The sequence below is a fragment of the Cyprinodon variegatus genome, unplaced genomic scaffold (assembly GCF_000732505.1).
Source record: "Cyprinodon variegatus isolate N-32 unplaced genomic scaffold, C_variegatus-1.0 Scaffold78, whole genome shotgun sequence".
Classification (NCBI taxonomy): domain Eukaryota; kingdom Metazoa; phylum Chordata; class Actinopteri; order Cyprinodontiformes; family Cyprinodontidae; genus Cyprinodon; species Cyprinodon variegatus.
In genome coordinates this window covers 325560-346221 of record NW_015150531.1, presented here as the reverse complement: position 1 = coordinate 346221, position 20662 = coordinate 325560, and the positions used below count along the sequence as shown (strand labels likewise).

Sequence of the window (20662 nt, the reverse complement as noted above, 5' to 3'; positions counted from 1 at the left end):
TGTGTGTTTGAGAGACAAGCTAACCTATGAATCATCGCTGTGGACATCTTTTTATACAAAATTTCCAGATTCAAGAATAATGGGTTTAATTAGATGTTTCATGTTTTAAAGGAAAACCTTGCATGAGCTGATTATTCATCCTATCATGTATGTACTTGTAATATAAAAGCAAAAAAGTGATTTTCATTCTCTATCTATTTTGTATCGAGTATTTTCTTATTTTTAAAACAAAAACTGTACATTCTTATTTTAAAGATAAAAGATTAAGAGAATAATGAAATTAAAGAAATGTGGTGACTGAATATAGCAAGAGAAACATTTTTCTCCTCCAATTTCACATATTTGTAATTTTTTATTCTCCTTTTGATTGAATTAGGCTTTACTAATATTAATAATTTGGATTCTTATTCTAACTCGTCGATATAAATACCTGAAATAACATTTAATTACTATCACATCAATACTATAAATGTATCTCATTCATTTAGCACATGGTAACTTCAATTTCAAACATCATTAAGATTTTGACAAAATATTATATTGAGTCGTGTTGTACATCTTTATTAAAATGCAGAAGCTTTCCAGAAAAAGCTTCCATTAAACACTTCCCCTCTTTCCCATTTACCTGTATTATAATTAATTTCGTTGGAAAGCATCTGTAATCCTGTTTGTCCCACAGGAGCCTTAATGACACATTAGGCTCTTAAGGCAACACAATGACTAATGTTGTTATGTCCTCTACTTTCTACTTTGACGTAGCAAAAGCTAGTCTGTATAGGAACATCAAAGTGTAAGTGCTAGTTTGAATGTGGAAAGTAACATAATGGAAGGTAACAGAATGCAGTCTCCATTTCCTTTCTCTCCCCTTATGTCATTTAACAACTGGCTAAAAGCCTGTGTCCCAATATGTCAGAATTACACTTGCAAATATGTGGGAAAACCTCATGGATCAAGTGTAGCAGACTGTTAAGAGTTAGTTGGAGAGATTTTGTGTTGAATTGGCCCTGAAGCTCAAAGCACATTGGTCAAGTTATGCATGCTGGGTTTCTTCCTTTCAGCTTGCTGCATTGCCCCACAACAAATTACTGCATTGTGTCATTCCTATTTAGAAGAGGGAGTGACTAACTATAATGTGAGCAGGGAGATAAATGACTCATTCTGAATGTAATGTTCAAAATCCATGTGAATAAAAATGCTATATGAGCCTCAGCGAAGGGCAATCTAGCAATACATTAGAAGTAACAAGAATTGTATCCACTTTTATGGCTTTATCTTTTTCAAAAACCAGTTTTTCAGCATCTTAGACCTTGTATGTCTGCATGCCCTTGGCCCTAACACACGTCAAACTGCTTCCTGTTCTAGAAATAAGAACCATTTGAGAAGAGTGACATGGCTGTTTGTTCTTAAACTTGTATTCCCCTAGTCATTTGTAGAGTCAAATGGGAGATATATATATAAAAAAGTTGGAGCTGGTTTCATTTAACTTCAAAAACATTGCATGTTCTTATGTATCACCATAATTAGCTAAAAAAGATAAAGAAAGGGCTTTCAGAGAGAGAAACTTTCCAGTGTTGACATGCTGAAGGCTGGAGTTCACAGTGGTGGTCCCCTCCTTGCTGCTATCTGTTTGTGATGGCAGGCATATTCATAACTAATGAGAGAGCTGTTATTTTTACAAGCTGACAGTGACCAAGACATTAAAAGAAGCAGCTTTAACCTCGAGGGGACTGAGGGAGGGTTTTACCGTGATGTGTCCATTTGATGTGAGCTCATTTAGTTATCGGTGACACACGGATACGAGGCATTCTGTTCCACTCAATTATCAAAAGGGCAGAACAATAGTGCAGTGTAACAGAGATAAGTCAGCACATTCTGTGTCTCATTAAACAAGATAGAAACTAAATAGCTCTTTTACTCATGTTTGGAGTGGTCAGTGTTTCTCAGGGTTTCGTCATTCGAGACAGACTTTAGATTCAATGAAAAAGGTGTCACCGGGTGTATGCTTCCCTTTAGAATCACATAAGCAATTTGATCACTTGCTTTCATGCTAAACCAGTGACACGAGTGTCATTGTTGCCTGGCAACTGCACAAATAATTATGTATGCTGGAAATGGTGTGACAGAGGATGACTTTGCTTTACAATCTGTTGATCAACCTGCTTAAATTTTATAGTTTGATACTAATAAAAAAAACAAAAACGGCAGTCAATCTTTTTTGGTCTTTGTCATATTTCTCCGTGCAGAAATTGGACCGTCACAAGAGAGATGAGCCGTTGTTTTCCATTTGTCAGTTGTCAAAATAAGAGCAAAAAGCTATTAACATGAGTAATTATTTATAGACTCAGTTTGAAATGTGGTGGCATGAGACTCGATACAGCAGCTTATTGAAGGGACCTGAGGGAGTGTCGTCCAATGGAGCAGTAAACAAAGATCATTTTTCACCTTTAAAGAACCATTTCTGTAACCGTTCCTATCTCAGACCTACACCTCTGTAATAAGGACCCCTCATTACCTTTATCAGAAAGAAAAATAGAAAGAAAAAAGGTTTGAATTACAGGACCTGCTTGCACATTTTCTTTAAACTTCTGCTGATATATGTAATTATTATTATTATCATTATTATTATTATTATTATTATTATTATTTATTATATTTTCTGGTAAATATAGCAGATAATATTTCAGGAACAAATATAGCCAAATGCATAATGAGTAAAAAAAAAATTATGCTGAAATTGAACTGTCAACCCCCTGCCCTCCCATCCCCGGATGGAACAAAGGAATAACAGTAACATAGTTTACTTACAGTAATTATGTTTACATATCTCAAATTATTCTATAATAGCAATATTTACCAAGAGTATGCCATACAGAAGTGTTTGATGATGTTTTATGTCATGCGGGTCAGTCAGTGAGGATGGTTAGGTAAAGGTGCAAAGAACCATTCAGATTTGTGTGCGTAAATTATTTTCTGTAAACATTTATGCTTACTATCTCTACTATGTCTCACTTATGTCTGTGTTCTACCTTATGTAATTCTATCACATAAAATTCAAATTAAATACATTATGAGCAAATGCAAACAAGTGTGTGAAAATGTTTTAGTAAGCTCTTTAATAGAAATGTGTGGTAAAATTCTAATATTGTTGATCTTAAATGAATTTTCTATCTGTATGCATTGGCTAAGAATTCTTTCTTGCTCTGTATTCAAGACATCTGCTTTTAGCACTGCATAGTCTGCAACGAGATACTGACAGCACGTTTTTAACCTCTAGGCTAAGCTGTCTTCACAAGTATGATAGTTAAAGCGAAAATTCATTCGTCATGGTTTTTGAGCAGAAACTCTCTGGTATGGGGTAATTAGCTGAAAGTGAAGCCTTATCTTTAGCCGACTTTGCAATGAATGTGATTAGAAGTATTTTTATGTGAGTCCAAAAAAAAAGAGGTCCTTTCATAGTAACTCCTACCAGTAACCAACTGTGGCTCCCACTGTTTCGGTTCCTGTGCTTGTTAACTCCAGAGGAGGGGGAAAGCAGGGAGGTGGGGTTTGTGCTGCTCTCTGCGTAAAACTCCCCACTGTCAAGTGAAAAGAAGCAGCTTGCAACTCGGTGTGCATCAGGTGAACCATGTGGTTAGTCTGCACAATCCTAAAGCCATCAGTTGGAGTTGGCATTGACAGGAAATACAGTGCAAAGGGAAATTGGAAACAACTAAATTGGTACTTGCCAAATTGACTAGTTGCTAGGTAACAGTTCAATCAGAATGTCCTGGTCTAAATAGTCCCATTCAACATTTGGAAAGTCCATTTAGAAACTAAAGTCTAATTGTTAAAATCTGTTCTAGAAATAACCTTAAATGTAATAAAAAATATACTATGATAAACTTAATGTATTGTCACTGCATTAACATGTTTTTTTGTATCTTTTTACAGACTGGGAGGAAAGAAAAGGGGGACCCACTTAACTCAGCCATTGACAAAATGACCAAAAAGACCAGGGACCTACGTCGACAGGTAAGTTTATAATTTCAAGAAATCACATCCTCTTCTTCACTCTTTTATAGCATCAATAGTTATAACATATCTACTGAGTTTGTCTGTTTTGCGTGTGGACAGTTATTTTTTAGTCAGATGTTTTTCCCTGTATGGATGGGCAAAGCTCCCACAATATAATTATTAAGAAGTCATATTTAACATATAAAAAAGTATGTCTCCATACAGATTTCTGATGTTTTGCGTTTCTCATCACACTTAAGATTCTCCCTATTTGACCCTATTTTAGAAAGCAGTTGCATTTAAACATAATAACTGCTGTGCTGCAACTGCCATGAAGCCTTAATCATTACACTCAGTGAGTATTTTACTCTGATGTGACCCATACTTATTTGCTGAATTCTTTGTTATACTAAACTGCAGGAATGTTCAAGGCCATGCCCCTGCAACTAAGTAGAATTTACTTCGACAAGAACGATTTAATACCTTAATTTTATCTTTTGAGACACTCAGGTGGATTAGGGGTGTTGCGTTACACAGTTTTAATTCTGGGTTACCCAAGTTTGCTTGGGCTGGGGCTCACAAACGGACTTGTTAGACACAATGCCATTTCCATCAATTATAGCAAGCCATTCAGGTGCTAAAACATCAAAGCAGCCCCATAATATCACACTATCAGCATCATGTTTGACCATCAGTGTGAACTTCTGGTTTTTAAACGCTGAATTAGCTATTTGTCGGATGTGACAGTAATAGTTCAAAAAGTTTCACATTCATCTATCTTAAGTCTTGTCAATCATAATATTTTTAGCAAATATCAGCAGGGTTTTTGTTGGGTTTGTTTAGTAAATATGAATAATGAACACTGACTTTAACTAAAGCAAGTGAAACCAGCAGTGCTGACTTTGCCCTGCTGCCTAGGTAACTCATTGACTGGTTCACTTCTGTTCAATGTTTTCTTACTGTGGTTTACTGGAGTCCCAAAGTCAATTTGTTTAATGGCATTTTAATGATAATAAAGGTTAGTTTATTTATTTTATTTCTTTGGATTTGAAATTTAGGTGTTGTTTTTGAGATGTGTTCGCTTTCTGGATGTGCTGCTTTTTTCTCTTTATGATTGAGATTATCATTCAGCAAACCTGCTCCATTTATTTACTTTATGTTGATAGTTTCCCTTTATGTAGAAGATCAGCGAGCCTAATAATTTAGCAAACTTGGGAATGGTATGACATTTCGATAAAATTACTTTGAATTTTCTTATTAATTATTGTTGCAGTTCTATTACTTAGCTTTTAATTAATTTATTTTATATGTTTATTTAAAAAAATACATAATCTCATTTAGAAATAAATACAAAATTGACATTTTAAAATAAAAAGTGACATATTTGGACTTACATTTTTTGCACAAAGCAAATGTTGTCATCTTCGCAGTGAAGGTAGTAAAAAGCTTCCTGTTGAAAAACTACAATGACTTTTCTGTCGGGGTACTTTGTGGGACTGTTTGATTGGCTGGCAGGTGGCATTCACTCTGAAAGGATGCTCTATTGACTCAGAGGTTGATTTGACAGAATGGGAGGTGTGTTTATCTTTCAGTTAACATGGGAGTGCAGTTTCACAATGCACATGCAGGAATTACATTGAGTTGCAATACTGTAATTATGTCAACAAGACATGTTGAGTTTCATAACCAAGTGTAGAGACACCAGCTCTTTCTGTGGGGGGAGTTGTTCTGACAGTTTCCATTCCAATGATCTCTCTGGCAAAAAGGAGAAATCATGAACAAACCCAAATGACAGACAACATTTGTGAAACGGGAGCAGGTAAGACCAACCAAGGATTGCGACAACAAAGCTGCAGACGTTCAGTGTTGTTTTCTCTTTCATGGTGATGTGTACACACATGAGACGGCTCTACGCTGTCTGTTATCCAGGACAAATTCAGTAGCTGTCAAGTGTAGTATTCGTTCACGCCTCCATTCTGTTTACATTGTAATTTTGCTACACCATCATGTCTGGGAATAGTGATGCATGGCAGCATTTACATTCCTCAAATGTTGAAGGAATTTTGGATTTTCAACATGACTTGTATATTTTGCAAACTAACGAAAGCTCAGGTGTTGAACCAAACTCTTCAGACTTTCAGCTTGGTACTTCTTATGAAACACAAAATGAGCTCTTATTTTTTTTTTAATAATAGATCATATCAATTTTATTCATTTTTTACATGCCACAGAAAATTTACTGTACCAAGCAAAAGTACAAATTCTTTACAACCACCAGATTTAGCACATTTTAATTGTGAAGTAAAGAAAAAGGCATGAATGGTAAATCATTTCTGTCAGACAACACACTTGTCTGACAGAAATAAGTGTGTACATTTCTACCAGCATATGTCAGGTGCAGAAATACAGTATAAAACTAGATTTAAATGTTTATTATTTTCTGCATCTTCATATAACATTTTTCATCACAGTTAGATTAATTACATCCTTGCTATTCATCTTTCACTCAGCCACTGGAAACAGAAATGTAGTTCAATCCAACTGCAGGTGATCGGAAGACCAGAATTTCCTGGTGCTTATGGGAAATGCTGTCTTCCTTTTGGCAACACATTACAGATTTGGTCCGATGAGAAGAGCCAAAATCAACCGTAACTGAAAGTTATTTCGAATTGCTTTAAATACAAGTCTGGGTGCACTGGATTTTGTTTCAGAGCATTACAGTGAAAGAATCTCCAAACTTTTTGGATTTTTATGTGTAAGTAATTAATAAAACATATACAAGATGTTCCTTTCATTATTAAGCTCTGCATTTTGTTTTTATGCATCACATAATTAAATCCACTTAAAGTAAAGCTGTAGTTTGCAGTGACAAAATATGAAAGGTTAAATCAGTACAAATACTTTTCCTAGGCTGTTTTTGTTTTTTTCAAAGGAATGAAGCTGAACTACAGCTGCTGAAGGCGTTATATTGCTCTGCTGTTTAGAGTTATGTAGATGGTGCCCCTCAACAGTTTTTTTTTTTTTTTTTTTTTTTTATTTACTCACTGTATCCTTCAGGTGCAACAGATGCAACACAGCCTGAAAAAAAGAAACTTGAATATTAAATATAATGAACAGAGAAAATTACATCCAGGATAAAAAAAAGCAACAAAAAAACAATAGAACTTGATTTCAATAAGTCCTATCTTCCTATGCCTCACATCTTTTAACAGCAGGTGACCCTCTGCTTCTTAGATGTGCATCTGGTACTGGCAGCACATGACGTTTCTTCATAAGGACCACTGCCTTTTCTATTAGAAACCCTTAAAACAAAAAGATTAGTTTTTTTTTAGGTAGTAAATGAATAAGAGAGATTAAGTTAATAGAATAAAAAAAAGTGTTTCAGGAAAATAAAAAAAGGTTTTCCCTTCAGAAATAGAAAAAGGGATTTTGACAAGACAATTGCAAATGATGAAATGAAAGACACTTAAAAATGTATGAGGCAGTGATAGTTGAAGTGTGAAAGCACATTTCCTTCTAGTCTGGAGAATGGTACTCTTTATTTTTTATGCTGTTCCAATCCACCCACTAGCATACACACACACACACACACACACACACACACACACACACACACACACACACACACACACACACACACACACACACACACACACACACACTCTCTTCTTGCTATATGTAGTGAGGACCATGCGTTGATTCTCATTCACTTCCATTGATTTTCAGTCATTATCACCCCTGCTTTTGCTCTAACCCTAAAAATAACACTAAGCCTAATCCTTACTATTGTATACCTGACCCTACCACTAACCCCCAGATTCCATATACTCAGTTACACTCCGCCCCCCCTTACGTATGTCGTGCTGAGTACTTGTCTGTCATGTTAATCAATGAGAGCTGTTCCCCATCCATCACTACTCCTCTGCACGTCACCATGAACGTACGTCTTCTCCGTCCGTCACTGTAAAAATACGGAGCCGAGCTATTTTTTGCTCCGCTGCGGTCCGGCCAGGTCAAGATCCGCAATTGCAATCGCACCAAACACGAAAAGGAAGTAGAGAAGATCAGGTTTGTCAAATTAAAATATAGTAACTACAGATCGGTAACTACAAATTAGGGCATAATTCTTACATATTCCAAAAAACTAACACCATTTATTTAAAAGATTAGATGCAAACTATTGGTTCTTCAGATTTCTCATCTCCATCAAGATATTTATTTTATACCGAGGGGCTTAAAAGTATAATCAAATCCAGTCAAAAGAAACTTCTTATTGCATGAATGGATAAAGAGATGCTGAGTTTGGATGTAGAGAACAAACATAGTTCATAAAAAAGTAGTTTTGCATGATCCTAGTTATCCCTGTTACCAAAATCCAAAACAAAAAGAAAATATTAAGGCAGAAACTGAACACTTGCTGGATGCTGATGGGGATTTTTTTAATGCGTCATATTAAATTAAGTGTTCATTTCCACATTTTGGTCCCAAACCTAACCCCTAACCTTTTTTTTGTGTGGAATGTCCCCATAACACAAAACCTCTACACAATATTGATGATTTGTCAATATCTTTGTAAGGATACGGTATTAAAACCATGAATTTCCCAGCCCCCTTTAATCACTCTAATAACAAACTCATACACTCCTCACTATACATCCATAACTACATGTTGATAAATCACAGAACCGAGTCTTACCCTTCAAAGACATATAATAAATGTAAAAGTTAAACGTCTAATGCAAAAATGCTGTAATTGTGATGAGAAGGAAACATGGCTGCTATGACAGATGGCAGCGAGATGGTGAGCCCAATAGGGCCGTGTTGACTTGCGTTTGTCCATGCGTATGTTTAATCACAGTCAAGATGAAAATTGTAACAAATCTGTCTTTTGCAAACAGAAATAATAATTCTTATAACAAACAGCAGCCTTGATGAATATAAAGGTGCTTTTTTTCATAAATGTATGGAATTTTCTCTCTGTTAATCCAATATTATATTATACCATTTTATGAAATCAAGAGTTTTTCTCAGTATGTCATTGTTGCCCAAAAAAAAAAAAAAAAAAAAAAAAAAAAAACAATCTGTTGTGGGAGGGTTTACCTCTTCTTGTTATTTGAGTAAAGCATTAGTAATTATGATAAATATTTTGAGTTTTTGTATTGCTGTTATATAGTGCTTAACTTTTTTTATTGCTGGCAAACAGCAATTTATTTGATTTATTTTTTCAACCTTTCTTTCTTTTTTTTTTATGAGAACTTTTACTATTAGCTTTATTTTATTTTAATGAAAAACTGTAACATTTTCAAAAAAACAAAAACAAAAGAAGGAGTAATTCTCCATTATTATTATTATTTTTTTCATTTGACATGAACAGGAGGGTCCTTAGGTCTCTTCTCTGCTGGCATCTTATACACAAAAATATCCTACTGTTGCAAATTGTGGCTGCCTTAGAAACACTGAAAAATGACCTAATGTTTGCGGTCCATTAATCAGTTCTGTATGGGTGCATCTCTGCAGGATGCCTCCAATTTGTACTAAAAACATCTAATTAAATCATATCTTATTAAAGTCAGCACAACACTCTCAAAGTGCATCTGCTTAAATTGACTAAATAATTTAAGCATTATAAAACTGAAGAACATTTTTGGTATTTAACGCTTAGCCTTACCAGTGGACACAGAATTGGCATTTGTACTACCATTAGTTGATACTGTGAAAGTTACAACCTTTAATTTCTCTGACCTGTTTTAATAATTGACAGTAATGCTTTTGTTTTAACACAAAACTGCAAGGTTGTTAGTTTGACAAACTGGAGTGATAAATTGTATTAAATATTTTGCTAGTAAGGGCTATCCTTCCTAAGGAAAGACACAACCGCAGTAGTACAGGTAATAACATTAATAATTTACAATCAACATCAACTGTTCATTGCCTTTGAGCTGTCATAACAGATTACAGATGTAAAATATCAAAGTAAGCTAATTAGCATGCCTAACATTTTTAACACATTAATTATACCATGCACTAAAGCTTGAAAATTATCAATCCAAACTAGCAGTTGCTCAGGACGTTTTTACAGCAGATCTGATTTACGAACATCACAAGCCTATATGGCTTTACATCTCTTAACTTGCCTTGTCCACTTGGAAATTAAAATGTCTAATACGGTTGCCTGCATGCTGTTTATGCTGTATTATTATATTGTGAATTGATTACCACTTAATTAGAGATGTATGTTCTTTTTGAGTGAGCATCGAGAAATACACTTCACTTCCCAAAATCTTAGTTCACACTCTCAGCTTGAATCAGTGTCCAAAATTAATTTATTAGATCGTGAGTAAATGCACTTGAGCTAAGACTCCCTGCATAATGCTCGAGTAGACAAAGTGGACAAGACACTAAGATATGGATATGTTTTTTTCTCAATTTAGAATGATCACTAAATGTGGCTTACACAACTGATTTAAAAATCTGGTCTGAAATAAATGCAGCATTATGTTATGAGAGTTTGGCTTCATAAATATAAGCAGATGTCTGCTAAGGGCTGGGTGAAAAATGTGATCTGTTGTAGAATGCTAAATAATTATTCAGCTGAGATATTTATTTATCGCTATCTCCAAAAGCAATCCATCCCCATCAACCAAAGTAATAGAAAAATTGCCAAGGTGAAATAATGTGAATTATTTTTGGCTCAATGTTTGCCCTTAAAGCTGTTTTTTTATTTAGATTACTCTTAAATTATTGAAATGTGAAAGCAATTTGGTTAACCAGCATGCTACATTTAACTCTTTTAAATTTGCAAAAGTTTTAGTAATGAAAAAGCATAGTTGTCAAAAGTCTAGTAGGATCTCAGCACATACCCCCCTTTATTAAAATGCAATTGGTTTCTTTTAGGTGCTTTAGTTTCCTCTCACAGTCTAGAATATGCACGTCAGTTTATTTGGTCATTTTAAATGAACTATCTACCTACATTTTACAGTTTCTTTTCTGAAGCTCAGTAATGGACTACATGTTATTACCAGGCTCTAGCTTAGTAACAGCCCTCTGCAATCCCATAAAAAAAGAAAGCATGCATTGAAAAATGATGGATTTTAGAATGCCTGTAAGCAACAATACAGGCATCAGAAAATGACACCATATTTTTAACAACTAAAAAGAGGCTTAAAGATAAACTTGATTACCGAATGCAGAGTTACAAACAGAGAGGAAATGTATAGTATAACCTAAATCTATAGAATTAGTGCAGAATTATTTCTGCCTTCGATTAGTATTCTCCCAAACTCCCTTCCAACAAAGCTCTATGATTTGAGCCATGTGTTGTACCCCCTGTCATCTTGTCTATAATGAATCTATCTGTCAAGTGATCTCTTTGGGCCATGTTTTGACTGATGGCTGATTCCTGAGCTCCCTGTGGCATAACTGCCTCACAAATTCTGGTCCATATGCTACTTATGGCTCTCTGTCACTTCCCCTCTTTCTGCTTAAAGATCCTGGAATCATTTCAGTTTCTTCCATTAGTTTGTTGATTAGTGCAGCTGTTTTTATAATTGTTGAGGGTTTTCTGTTAAGAAGAAACAGCTGTCCCTAATCCTTTGAGCTGGAACTGTTTCCTGCAGACTAAATTTACCCACTTTCATATTTTCAGTCCCCTTTAACAAAACTGTTTTGTGCTTATTAAAAAATGTATGCTTTGTTTAGAAAAGAAAAAAAATGCAAAAACAAAGCCTTTCATAGACCATTTGAAGATTGATTAGTGCTGCAGAAACAGTTACGTGAGAGTATTATATTTTCATATTTATGCATACTTTAATGCAGATTATGTTTACTTTTTAGGGTGAAATTATTTTTGCAAGCCTATAAATTATTTATTTACTCTTATTCAAATGATTCCACACTGATACACAGACTCCCTGTCAGAGTTCTTTCTGTGCTAAATATAATTTTCCCTGCTTACTTTGAGCAAACTTTTTCCTCAAGAATATTTTTTTCTGCTTTATGTATATTATTTGTACATAAACAGTTACTAGTAAAAAAAAAAATCACAGTATATTGATCAAGACATTTAACATACTTACGAGATACAGTTGAGATACAGGTAAATGTTGTTTGATCTTGTCAAATTAAGTAGCAATTAACAAAAAAAAGAAAAAAAAGCTATTGTAGTAAGAATTCCTGGAAAATTCAGTGCTAGTATCAGAATGCACAGGTTATTCATGACCTCTGATGGCAGTGATCACTTTGGGCAAAGAAATCCCCTCTGAGACAGAACAAAATAGACAAAAAAAATATTTAATTGTAAAATCTGCCACAATAACAAGTTAGATCTTTGTAGTATTACATTAAAATCATGAAGACAAAAAGGATTGGCTGCTACAGTAAAATCTTAATGCTGGACACCAAAGGCCAGTTTCATTGGTTTTGGAGTGGTAATAACCTACTTTGCAAAACACTTGAAGGTAGGATTAAATTGTTGGATGATTTCAAACAAAGATGTCAAAAACTCATTTTATGATTACATTGAAAACACTCATTCTTATACCATCTTTAAGATGAGAAAACCTCCATTGCAAACACAATGAAATATAAGGAATGATTGTGATATTATTTCCAATTAGCATCTATAAAATAAGTGTTTTTGTTTTTTTAATTTGCTTGTTTGTTTTGTTAGAAATATTCCAAGGGTCTTGGAACTTGCCAAGTTTTGTATTTGTATTGGAATTGTGTAAATTTACACAACCTATATGTATTGTATCATATCTACTGATCATAAATTAGTATCCCTCTACTCCCGTTAGAGTTGAACATCAAGTCCTTGGTTACAAGAAAAAACATGCCGTCTTCACTAATGCAGGCATGAAAAAGTCTGTTTTGTTACCCTCTACACAAACAGGAAGATTAAAAGGACAAAAAGGAGAGTAACAAAAAGCAGCATTATCAAGAAACAAGAAATTCTTTTCTTTTTTTTTTCTTATTTTAGCAAGCTGGCAAACAACTATGTCATTGAGGTAATGAAGGCTATTTACGATCACTTCATTCAGTGCTGTAATGATAAATGTAAAAGGACGACCGTCATCCTCAGCTTTTTCCTCAGTTAGACAAAGGGAAAGTGTCTATGATCATCATGCAACTAAAACCACTGCTCCCTGAACAGAATCATCTCTAATCTGTAAGTCTTTCTTTACAAAGAACGAATTTGGCTTTGGGTTTGTTCTGCTCTCATCATAATCAATGACAAGCAACAACCACATAATGTTAAAACATGCTTATGGAGGAAAGGATAAAAATAAAAAAAACATGATCAAAATATTATCTACAAGAAGGCTTTTTTGTTGACATACATTTAGTTTGTATATGTTGGGATGTGTTGGTAAATCTTCAATTAATTATTGATAAAATCAAATATCTAATAATTAAATGTCTCTGTTAATTGATAATGTCACATAATAACCAAAAGTGACACTATATATATATATATATATATATATATATATATATAATGAACCAGCATGTGTTTTACTGTCAACACCTTCAAAATAAGGAGCCAATATTAATTTCTGTCCATTTTGCCTTTTTCCTTTCACTCTTTGTCCAATGCAACTTGATAAATATCATATATGAGAGCTATTACTTAATTTTTGAATTGCAAAGGCTGTTTCCGCTCATCCATGAGTCAAGCCACTTACATTGTGATTGCTCTTGACATTTTAATAAGAAACTTTCCGTAGTTGACCCTAAAGTACCCAGTATTCTGATTCTCAAGTGAAACCTAAAAGAAACTGAAATACGACAGTAAACAAAAAGTGTGGCACTGTCTGCAGTCACCTTTTGGACACTTTGGCGTCCAAAATTGGACACCAGAGTGTATGAGGAAGTGGCGGGGGCACATTTGAGTTCACTGTGACACACTGGTTTCTGAGTATAAATCAGCCTTTAGGCTTACAGTAAGCTTTCATGAGAGAAAAGGTTCCTAAATTGCACAGATGATTCCCCCAATGAAAGGAAGTCTTAAAAAATTAATACTGATCGTATCTTTAAAGGGCTGCCATTGTGCAGCTCCTGGGCAGCGGATCCAGAGTGGAAGTCCATGGGAGTGGGGCATGAACTCAGAACCCCTTAGATCCAAGCACATGTCATAGCCACTAGGCCACGAGAATCAACAATGGTTCTCCATCAATTTTAATGTACCTTTTTTCACCCAAAGTTTTGTTTCTGCATGTTATATGATTTTTTTTTATGTTAATGTAGTGATAACCAGATTTAACACCAGTTTTAACAACTTAATTATATAGCATTATGTTTGATAAATTATAGCAATTATAATAATTAAAATAATAACTGTGCATTAAAGAAATGAAAATTGATTTAAAGGCAAGAAGGCATTCTCTTCTGCTTAGAGATCAACTCTAATAAATTAAAGAGAGAAACCTAACGTCCAATTTAAAACCACGTGCGCCTTAGATGAATGCTATAGTTGCAGTCAGTAGGGATTAAGATTGTGCCAGTTAAATAGTCAGACACAACCTAAGTTCCAGGAAGTCCTTTGCTATCATCGTTCTAAATTTAATTTTCAGAGAAATGTTCTGTGTATATCTTGATCTCTAAATTTCATATGCTATGACAGGAGATGAAGGAACAGCCTTACATCTCTGCTAACAGGAGTGTAGACCAGTGTTAGAAAGCTCAGTCTGGTGGTATCAACTAAAGTCTTTAACATGCTGGTGAGATAGAGCAACAAAATAAGCACTCTCTTCAGTGGATAGAAAATGATTCATGGTTTTTTAAAATACAATTACAGTTGCATGCAAGAATGGCATATTTTAATGTTTTGGTATTTTTTCTCTCACTAACTGGAAATAAAATGTACATAACCTGCCTACAATTTCCAAGATGTATTGTTTTTTTTATTGATGAGCAAACAGCAAATGGTATAAAATCTAAAGAGATCACAACAACCTCTCAGTCAGTAGTTTAAAGAGCCCTCTTTTGCAGCAGTTAGAGTTGGTAGTCAATTTGAAAAGATCTCTGTCAGCCTGCCACATCCTGCAACTGAATTTTTTACGCCAATTTTTGATTATCAATGGAAGTGAGGTCTTGACTTTGACTTAGTAATTTAAACGCATTTAACTTTTTTCCCCTTAAGCCACTTGAGTGTTGCTTTGGAAGTTTGCTTGAGTAATTGTCTTGTTGGAAGGGCTACATATTTGTTAGTCTTAAGTCAGGCAGAACAAAGCAAGTTATGCTCAGGAATATCTCTATTAGGTAAATTTAATCTTTGTGTCAGCTCCGTCCAGTTTCCCTTTGGCTGCTGCTGAAACAATATCCCTCAAGCATGATTCTTCCACCATTATGTTTCACAGTGCAGAGTGTTGATGAAATGTGTTGGGTAGCTCTTTTTTCCTGAAAAGTAAGAAAGCACATCTCTCCATATATTTAGAGAATTTCCAAAATGTCATTTGTCAAACTCATAACATATTTCTGACCCTGAGTAATCGCTTTTATTATCCCCTACACTCATACATGAAGCCTAGATTTAGGCAGTCTGAGGCGTCTTCTTATGCTATTGCCCGATACTCTAATCTCACTGTAGAACTCTGCACCTCCTTCACGGTAAACTGTGGTCCTTGCTGACTCTCTGATTAATGTACGCTTTGCCCCATCTGTGAGTTAGGATGGGCAGCTCTCTCGGCAGACCTGTTGTGCTACAATATGCTTTCACTTTGGAGGTGATGGATTCGTTCCAGAGAAACATCAAAGATTTGGATATATATATTTTTTTTACATATACTTTTCAACTTTGTCCCTGACTTGTCTGGAGAACCCCTGGGTCTTTATGAATTGATGCTTCTTGCTTAGAGGTGCTGGTGCCTCTGAGGCCTGTCAGAAAAGGATTTCTATACTGACATAATGTGTCCATTGAGTCCACACAGTTAGATTTAGTTTTTATTTAACATTTGAGGCACTTCATAGAAATGTATGAAGACATAATCTTAAATGTTATCATTCATCTTACAACATGGTCTTTTGGTGCTCTTCCAGGTGACCCTCCCAATGTCGCTTTACAGGCTCTGCAATGGATGTTGCATGATATTGGTGGCTGTTAATTTTATATTTTGAGTTTTTTTATAAACATAAAGACAAAATCTAAGTTCAGTCATTTTCTTTTGTTTGGGTTTAAATGTTAAAGATTGTCTGCCTTCTCTCTGCATTATTCTATGCACACCTGCATAGCTTTTTTTCTTTTTAAATAACATTTTGCAATTGTTGCTTCTGACAGAAGAAGTCAAACACACAAATCAAATTTTTGTCAGGAATGACATGTTGTCACACCTAAAAAGACATCGAACCCACATTGTCGATTTTGACATGTTAAGTTGTATTTAACCCTCTACACTGAGGTTAACAAGTCAAGAGAAACTAAAATCTTACTGGAAAAGTATTCCTCTATCAATAAAACAGGGAGCTGAATTGCTGTCTTTAAGCAATAAGGACCAGTTAGAAAATAATGTTCAGATACATTCAACTCTAAAATGTTCTTAGTGAGATTACAGCTCTCTTGTGAAAATAGAATAGTCAGTGTTGCTGTGTGAGAGAAGACATTTCAGTAAGTTATGAACTAAAATATAAGAAGGTTTTGGCCAAGTTGATGGCTCTAACATTATGTTTAACGGAACATCGGTGGTACATAAAAAAGAAAGCACACAACACCTGCAAGATTTATCTGTTAAAATGTTTCTACCAAACAAAAGGCACAACTATAAAAGCATAAACCTTTATGGAAAACTAGACTATTGAGACAAATAGCTTCCTCACAAACCTATAATGAGCAGGGCTGTGCTATTTATTGGAATTCCTGTTCTATTTCCTTTAAGTGTTGGTGAAATACAGAGATAGTGTTAGAGGACAGACAGTGGGAGTGGAGTATTTAGGGGGGCGAGATCTGAAATATTGAAGATGGATTTCTGTGGGACTGGTGTGTGAGCATTAGAATGCTGATGGTGCAGGAGAGACTGCAACTTGGGAAATCACTTGTCTGTATCATCTTTCCACTCAAATCCACTATTGGAATCAGTTTTAGCATTGGGTATTCATGACTATTTGGGACTGCAATATGTACTTTTCTGGAAAATCCTATTTTTATGTGCTATTTTAGGAAAATGTGCACAAACATGGCACATGGCATCTGGTCTTCTGTTTTGAAACTTTAAAAACTTTTAAAACTTCAGTTTTTAAAAATGTTCAAGATACAGGGGGTTAAAACTATTGGCAGAATAGTTTTGATCACGCTAACATATTCTGTTTTTATTTCTTTGGAAACAAATATAAAGTTTAAGCATCTATCTTATGCCCCTTGGATAAGTTGCTGGGGAGTCGCGGCCTAGTGGTTAGGGCATAGCGCTTGGGAGGGACTCCAGGGGTTTTGAGTTCAACTCCACCATGGCAGCCCACTTCTTATCAAGGGGATGGGTTGGATGCAGAGAGTTAATTTCGTTGCTCTGAATTTATGACAGTGTAGTGACAATAAATTAGTTAGACATCTCTCCAAAGATGTCCCGCTATCATCGTAATCCCCACCCCCTTACAAGGGAACAGAAAACCTTGACTGTTCAGAAACATCAACAATTCCCTCCAATGCCCCCATTTTCAGAGACATAGCTAGGTATCGGGTATTGCAGGCTTACAAAGAACCCAAATAACACCAATTCCAAAGGGGTGGACACATTTGTTCAGTTCAATTTGCATGATTTCTAAGCCAAAACGAGGCTTTATCTTTGGTCCAATCCATTACGCCTCAGACTCTATGCTATTTCTGACATTTTATATTGAAAAAGCTCCCTGGATGGGAAGCAAAACGTTTTCAAACTTAGAAACAAAGTCCAGTGTAGTGTTTGTTTTTGTTTTTTTACTTTTTAGGGATGTATTTATTATCATCCTTTTTTTTAAGCACTAGTGGCCTATAATTACATTATTTCTGAGAGTAGTCTGACCAGAACTGGAATTGAGAGAGAGCAGGGAAGACATACGGCAGAGGTCAACAAACCCTTGACATTGAGAATTATAGACAGGTCTTGAATGAAAGCAATTACATCCAATTAAATTGCTTTCATTGGAATAAGTATTATGAAGGATAGTCATTCCCTGTCATATTATTGTCAAAGAATTAAAGACCAGTCGTTGGTCCCCACAAGTACTTATAAGTCCCCAAAATGTAGCATATTACTGGGAAATTTTCCCCACAGGTTAAAATAAAAAATAAAAAAAAAACATGGCCACAGTTGCACACACATTGTTTAGACCTGTCCCAAGCTAGAGCATCCTGCAATCACATTCTGTATTACCAATAGCACAGTTAAAAGAAAACTCCGGTAATATAAGATTTCTATTTGCTCCAAGTTCTAGATCTTTTTATCTAGTTTAACCATCACAAGATGCATTTACACTAATGTGCCTTTTCCCAGCTTGATATAAGGGTTACAATATTCACATTAAAGAAATCCCACAGTTTTATCATTGTATCATTTGTATCTAACACATTTCTCTTCAAATCTTTGATCTTAAAGTGTAAAGAGAATGATTAAAAGCTGTGTGGTTTACTATGTTTACATGCCTTAGAAAAGCTGCCTTGCCCTCTCAGTTCTATAAATGCAGGACTGATTCTTAAAGAACGATGATATACTTATTTCATCACTGGGTCTATTTGATTTAAAAACTTTATCAGACTCTTTCCATTTATGATAATGCAATGTATTAGCAAGCTTAGCCTTTTAAGAGTGTCAGCAATCGGAATATAAAAGTGTTAAATCTCTAAGAGATCTTTCTTTATTGGGAGTTTCTGTACAGTCATTGTGGCATCACACCAGATGTCCTGCCTACTGACTCTGAGGATCATTTACCATCTAATAAAACAAGCAGCCCCTGAACACTTTGGTACAAAGTTATTCCATAAACAAAGATGTAAGTCAGAGTGTCTGCCACTATAAAAGTCTTTATGGGAAAAATATCACCTTACAAGCACTTTATATCTCTGCCTTTTGACAGCTGTCCTTTTTTTCACATCTCCTTTCTTCTGCTATGCCCTCCATTCTCTGTTCCACCTATTATTACTACATTAGAGTCTTTACATTGTTAAGGGATACATTCTCATAGCATGATTTAGTGCAATAAAAATATATTTTCTTTGTTGTATGATTTTTTCTCTGTCCCTCTTTCTTTGTTGTAGCTAAGGAAGGCAGTGATGGACCACATCTCAGATTCTTTCCTGGAGACCAACGTTCCTCTTCTGGTGCTCATCGAAGCGGCTAAGAGTGGAAATGAGAAGGAGGTCAAGGAGTATGCCCAGGTGTTCCGTGAACATGCCAACAAGTTGGTGGAGGTCAGTTATAGATGAAACTATTTGACATAAGAGTTCTATCAGGCTGGTTAAAAATGTATAAAGACTTTACCTGGCCTTCATAACTGAATACTCTATTCAGCACAAGCATAAAAGCGTACCATTTCATAGTATATGTGTTAATTAAAGGCATTTTGCCTTTTGAGGGATTTTCAAAGCCATAAAATTTTTTCCCTTGTTGGGACGTTTTAAACATCATCGACAAAAACATTCCAGCTTTAAGTTTCAAAAATTCCTGTTTATATTTAAGGGGAATATTTAAATTGATTTAACATTTTCAATGGAAAAATCACAAAACTATGGAAAACAAACCTAATTTTGCTTAGGCCTTCTTCTTCTTTCCTTATTTTCAATAAACACTTGACACCTGATATCTTAGCCCTAATCCTAGCTGTTACCAAAAAAGGACCAGCAAAATATCCTCACTTTACAACAACTGCTTCTCAGTGTGATGGTGAAATCGGGAAAAAAAAATAAATTCTAAATCTCTTCCCTAGACAGGAACACACACACCCACTTCAGAAACATTTGAACACTGTTTATTTATGCATTGGTGTACTAATGAAATCTCTACTCATTATCATGACAACCTCATTTAAGGATAAGCCTGGTGTCAGGGTTTGGTTGAGGTTTTGAGGATCCAAAAGCAAAGGCAAGGAGGCAGAGGTGAGCAATGGAGGCAGGAATCCAAAATCCTACATAAAAATACATAACAAACCAGAACTATGGAGACATCAGGGAAAACATGCAAAAGGAGCCAGGGAAAGATAAGGAAACAGCACTGAGGAACTGCACAGGGAGAGTATTTATGGGAGACTGAACAAAGACAGGACTAATGAGCTGATTAGGAGCAGGTGTGAACAGAGGATTCTAGAAGGGAGCTAAGCGAAAATGAGACCAACACAAGAGGGCAACACAAAATAGGAATTAAATAAATTAGTTAATAAGTTAAACTAGAAAACATGGATCAACGTGAAACTGAAAACTCAAAGAACAATTAACAGAACCAAGACCGTGACACCAGGTTTATTCAATATTGTATAGTTTTAGTGCTTTTAAAAGTTGGGGTCTTTTTTAACAAGGGTTCTGTAGATTTTCCAGGGAAAATGTATTTATTGGGTTTAAAGAAAATTAATCTTGTTTGATTTATTTTTTTTATAATTGTAAAGTCTGTATAGCCCCAATTTAAACAATTACACTGTATTTCAAAATTGTTGTCCTCTTGGAAGGTGAGTCTCTGATCCACACTTAAGTTTGTTGTTTTTTCTTTGTTTTTTTGCA

At 35.1% G+C, this 20662-nt stretch overlaps 1 protein-coding gene across 1 annotated transcript in view; it reads left to right on the top strand.

Annotated features, from left to right (window-relative positions):
* ctnna2 (catenin alpha 2) overlaps window positions 1-20662 on the top strand; it is a 406153-nt gene that overhangs the window by 249776 nt on the left and 135715 nt on the right. The window contains exons 8-9 of the mRNA XM_015372952.1: window positions 3931-4011; window positions 19211-19363. Of these exons, the coding sequence (XP_015228438.1) occupies window positions 3931-4011; window positions 19211-19363 (234 nt within the window). The remainder of the gene's footprint in view (window positions 1-3930; window positions 4012-19210; window positions 19364-20662) is intronic.